The sequence below is a fragment of the Mirounga leonina genome, unplaced genomic scaffold, assembly GCF_011800145.1.
Source record: "Mirounga leonina isolate KUSES-001 unplaced genomic scaffold, KU_Mleo_1.0 Mir_166, whole genome shotgun sequence".
Taxonomy (NCBI): Eukaryota; Metazoa; Chordata; class Mammalia; order Carnivora; family Phocidae; genus Mirounga; species Mirounga leonina.
Window position 1 is genome coordinate 37,327,510 of NW_023270418.1, and position 4,529 is coordinate 37,332,038.

Sequence of the window (4,529 nt, forward strand, 5' to 3'; positions counted from 1 at the left end):
CCTGGGGACGGCGTGGTGGCCCCCATGGTGGGCGTGCCTGGGGACGATGTGGTGCGCCCCGTGGTGGGCGTCGCTGGGGACGGCGTGGTGGGCCCCGTGGCCGTGGCGCCTGCACAGTGGCCGGGGTCCTCACAGCAGAGCACGCGCACGTGGTAGTTGTGGCAGTAGGGCAGGGGCCCCGGCTGCTCGCGGTTGCGGCACACCAGCCCGAAGCTCACGTTGCACTGGACCACCTGGCCCAAGTCCTCCAGACGCGCGTGCGGCGCCCTCTCCGATCGGCACTGGATGTCCCAGGGGCGCTGGCAGAAGTCGTGCCCCGCTGAGCGGAAAACCGAGAAGGTCTCGAAGTCCCCGCCGTCCAGGCCCGGTATGGGGTAGTCCTCATCGAACCAGTCTGTCCACGTGCACCGGGGGCTGCAGCCCGTGGAGGACGAGGTGGCCATGGAGTGCGTGGTGGAGCTGGGCGGCGGGGACGTGGAGACCAGCGTGGTCCCAAGGGTGGCCGTGTTGGGCGTGGACTCGGGGGGGATCCACGTGCTGGAGGTCACCACGGGGACCGTGGTGGGTGCACTGGGTGAAGTGGGCTTGGTGGTGGCCGTCGGGGTCCTCAGGGAGGCAGAGGGACCGGGGCTGGAGACCCTCTCTGTGGTCCTGGCAGGGGTAGCAAGCGTCTGGGTGGTGGAGACAGGGACCCCCAGGGTGGTCCCGGGGGAGGAGGCATGGGTCTGGCTGGACGCTGTGGTCGTGGCTCCTGGCCTCGGCGACGTGGGGCCCCCGGTGGCGGTGCTGCGGGTGCTGGGGGCGGCGGTGCTGGGGCAGTGTGGCACCGGGAGGCAACAGAGCACGCGGACGTTGTAGTTGAAGCATATGTTGAAAGGCGCCTTCTGGTCCCGGTTCTTGCAGACCAGCCCCGTGTGCAGGCTGCAGCTGAGCACCTGTCCGATCCGGTCGATGCTGACCTCAGGGTAGTTCTCTGCGCGGCACTCGATCTTCTGGGGCTCCTCGCACAGCATGCCCCCGGCAGCCCTGATGTTTTCGAAGGTCTCCAGGTCCCCACCCTCGACCCCGGAGGTCGGGAAGTCCACGTCAAACCAGTCTGTCCACTCGCACTGTGGCTGACAGCCCGCTGTGCTCTGCGTGGCAGTGGTCTTGGGCGTGGCCGTTCCCAGGGTCCCCGGCGATGTCCTTGCTGTGGTCGTGTGCATCTCTGTGGGTGGGGTGGACGGGGCTCTGGTGGCCACAGTGCCTGTTGTGGCTCCCGTCACTGTGGAAGTCGTGTGGATAGGTGGGGTCCCCCTGGAGGGGCTTCCTGTGGTTCTCTGCACCGTGGTCTGTGTCCGTGGCCCAGGGGTGGGCTCTGCGCAGTGGTCGTGGCTGCAGCAGAGCACGCGGATCCTGTAGTTGTAGCACATCCTGAACGGGCCCACCTGCTCCTCGTTCCTACACACCAGGCCGAAGCTGGCGTCACAGAGCACGCGCTGGCCCAGCTCCGCGGGGCTGCTGCCGGGGAAGTTCTCAGCCTGGCACTCTATGTCCAGAGGCTGCTCGCACACGGCCCCTCCCGCGCTCCTGATCTTGTCGTACGACTCGATGTCCCCCCCGGCCTCCTCAGACTTGGGGTAGTCCTCGTCGAACCACTCCGTCCACTGACACCGGGGCTGGCAGGAGGTGGTGGCCAAGGCCGGGGTGCTGCTTGGCGCCGGGGTTCCTATCGTGGTGGGCTCCGCAGGCGGGGTCTGCGTGGCGGGGGTGGACAGGGTCCTGGCCGGTGGCTGCGGGGTGGTGGCCCCAGGGGAGGTGCCGCAGGGCAGGTAGTCACAGCAGAGGACCCGCAGCTCGTAGTTGTGGCAGAGCGGGGGGCTCTGCTCGCTGTTGAGGCAGGTCAGCCCCCGGGCCACATCGCACTCCACCTTCTGGCCCAGCTGCTGCAGCGGGGTGTCGGGGAGCTTCTGTGCCCGGCACTCGATGCTCGCCGGGGCCAGGCACACCTGGTAGCCCCTCTGCCTCAGGTTCACAAACGTCTCGAAGTCCCCACCTGCCATGCCGGGCTCTGGGGGGCCGCCGTCGAACCAGTCGGACCAGAGGCAGAGCTCATGCACACACACGGTGGAGACGATGGGGCTCGAGCCTGGGGGCGGGGGCGGGGACCTCGTCAGCCTCCTCTGCACCCCTGCCAGCCATGCCCAGGAGCAGCGGTGACCTGGGGCCGTGGGTCGTGGGTCGCGCCGAGGACGCCTGCTCTGACCTCCTCCCGCTCTGCCCAGACTGTTGCCTGGGGTTGGGGCTCAGGAGGAGGGGGCAGGCCCAGCAGGGCGTCTGCCAGGCTCACCTGTCGAGGAGAGCGGGACCACGGTAGTGGTGAAGGTGGAGGATGTTGTGGATGGGGTTCCAGGACATTCCACAGCCCTGCGCAGGATCGTTCCGTTGTGTCCACAGATGGCCATCAAGCAGGCGCCGAGCCCATCGGTCATGTTGTAGATGACGTCCTCGTAATGGTAGGTCCTGCCCTTGTAGACGCAGGTGCAGGCTGGGAGACAGGGCCGGCACGGGGCTCACTTGCAGCCCCCAGCCCCCAGCCCCCAGCCCCCAGCCCCGTGTGGCGCCCCTCAGCCTTACCCGCAAGGCTGTGCGTGCACCGGAGGCCGCCAGCACTGCATTCACTGGGGAGGAGGAGAGGAGAGTGCTGAGGGCCTGCTGGCCGCACCAGGACCCCTCCCGGGCGCCCCGGCCTACTCACCACCCGCCCCCTCACCAGCTCTGGCAGTTCTCTGCTGCGGGGACCCTCGCGCCCACATCGTGGTAGTTCCCGTCCTCATCATAGCAGCCACACTGGGCCACGCACTTCATCTGGTCCTCGCTAAAGAACGGCTCGCTGGGTGGGCACTTCGGGTAGCAGCCTGGGCGGGCACAGCGCGGAGGAGACTCACCCTTGTGGCCAGGTGCTGGGTGCTGCCCAGGGTGGTCACCCCGCCACCTGTGCCCTTCCCTGCCCCTCACCTTCCAGGCCCGGCAGGTCGTGCAGACAGCGGCCGCTCGGGTTCCGGCAGGTCCTCATGCAGGGCGCCCCGCATGGCTGGTAGTGCCATTCACACTGGTCCTCGGGGTTGTAGTAGTCGCAGAACAGGGCTGTGGGCAAGCGGGCGGCTCAGTGGGCCAGCTCCGGCCCAGAGTGAGCCACCCTGCGGCCCCAGCGGGGTGCTGCCCTTGCAAGGTGGCCTTGGGGGCCCCACACGGGCCGGGCAAGCTCCCCTGCCCCCAGCCTTCCACCAAGTCTCGTGGGCTGCTCTCACGCCATTCCCTCCCTGCGCCTTCTGGATGGGGCCTTGGAGCAGATGGGCCTCGGATGCCCGTGGTCAGATGCAGCCGTGGGTCCCCTGGCTTCTTGGGGGTGCCACCCATTGGGGTGGGGGACTCCGGCCAGAGCGGCCCCACAGCGATGCTCCCCACTGGCCAGGTTCCAACCGGGTGGGAGGTGGGGGCTCTGCTAACCCCTCTCGGCTCCAGAACATTCTGCCATCTCTCCACCGGCGACACCCACCCCCCATTCCCACGTTTCACTTCCCTTTCCAACGCCTCCGGCCCAACCCGTAGCCGACCAGCCTTAACCACACACTACTCTGTCAGTCCCTGCGGCCCCCTCCACCCTGACGACGCAGCATGTGCACTCACGGCAGATGGCCGGGGTCCGCCAGGACACGCACACGCCCACGTCGTGGCACGCCTGGGCGTAGGCGGCCACCGCCGTGCAGAAACACTCAGAATCGCCCCCCGAGTCACAGGCACACGCGTCGCCCACGCAGGCCTCGTAGTACCTGGCGGGGTCGACCTGGGGGGAGGGGAAGAGCCTTCGGATTCGGGGTCTGGGGCTCCTGGGGGTCAGGCCTGCGGTGTGGCCCGACCTGGGCCGGTCTCCCCCAGAGCCAGGGACAGCGGACGCGTGGGCCCCCGGGGCTGACCACAGGCTGACCTAAAGGGTGGACGGTGACGTGGGCCCCCCGACTTCTGCCCGCCCCTTCCTTCCCGGGCGCCCCGGGGAACGGCCGCATACGTGGGCGTGGCAGGCGGCGAAGGTGGCGCTGTTGATGATGCTGCACTGCTTCTGGGCCCAGGACTTGCGATACGGGTTGGCGGTGCAGGGGTCCCTGGGGGCCGGGGCGTCGGGGCAGGACGGGGAGAACTTCCAGCTGTTGCCGAACTCCAGGGCGCTGCTCACCACGGACTGGCTCCGCGTGGTGAAGTCATTGATGGCGTTGTCGTCAAAGTTCCCACACAGCCCACAGACCCGGCCCTGCAGACGGGGGACGGCGGCACGGGGGGCTCAGGGCGTGCAGGAGGGGCCAGAGCCCAGCCCAGCCCGGCAAGGGGCACTCCGGGGCAGTGCCCTGTGAACTTGCAGGATGGCGGGGCACACAGTGGGCCCTATGGTCAGCAGGGGGCAAGTGGACAGGTGAGCAGGGGGCAGGCAGGCAGGTGGACAGGTGCAGGGGGCAGGCAGGCAGGTGGACAGGTGAGCAGGGGACAGGCAGGCA

The 4,529-nt window shown here is 68.9% G+C and overlaps 1 protein-coding gene across 1 annotated transcript in view; it reads right to left on the bottom strand.

Moving 5' to 3' along the window:
- The window catches only part of MUC5B (mucin 5B, oligomeric mucus/gel-forming), a 24,227-nt gene that overhangs the window by 7,127 nt on the left and 12,571 nt on the right, over positions 1 to 4,529 (bottom strand). The window contains exons 25-31 of the mRNA XM_035013767.1: positions 4,049 to 4,288; positions 3,670 to 3,826; positions 2,998 to 3,126; positions 2,753 to 2,897; positions 2,617 to 2,660; positions 2,330 to 2,527; positions 38 to 2,128 (exon numbers count right to left, since the gene is read on the bottom strand). Of these exons, the coding sequence (XP_034869658.1) occupies positions 38 to 2,128; positions 2,330 to 2,527; positions 2,617 to 2,660; positions 2,753 to 2,897; positions 2,998 to 3,126; positions 3,670 to 3,826; positions 4,049 to 4,288 (3,004 nt within the window). The remainder of the gene's footprint in view (positions 1 to 37; positions 2,129 to 2,329; positions 2,528 to 2,616; positions 2,661 to 2,752; positions 2,898 to 2,997; positions 3,127 to 3,669; positions 3,827 to 4,048; positions 4,289 to 4,529) is intronic.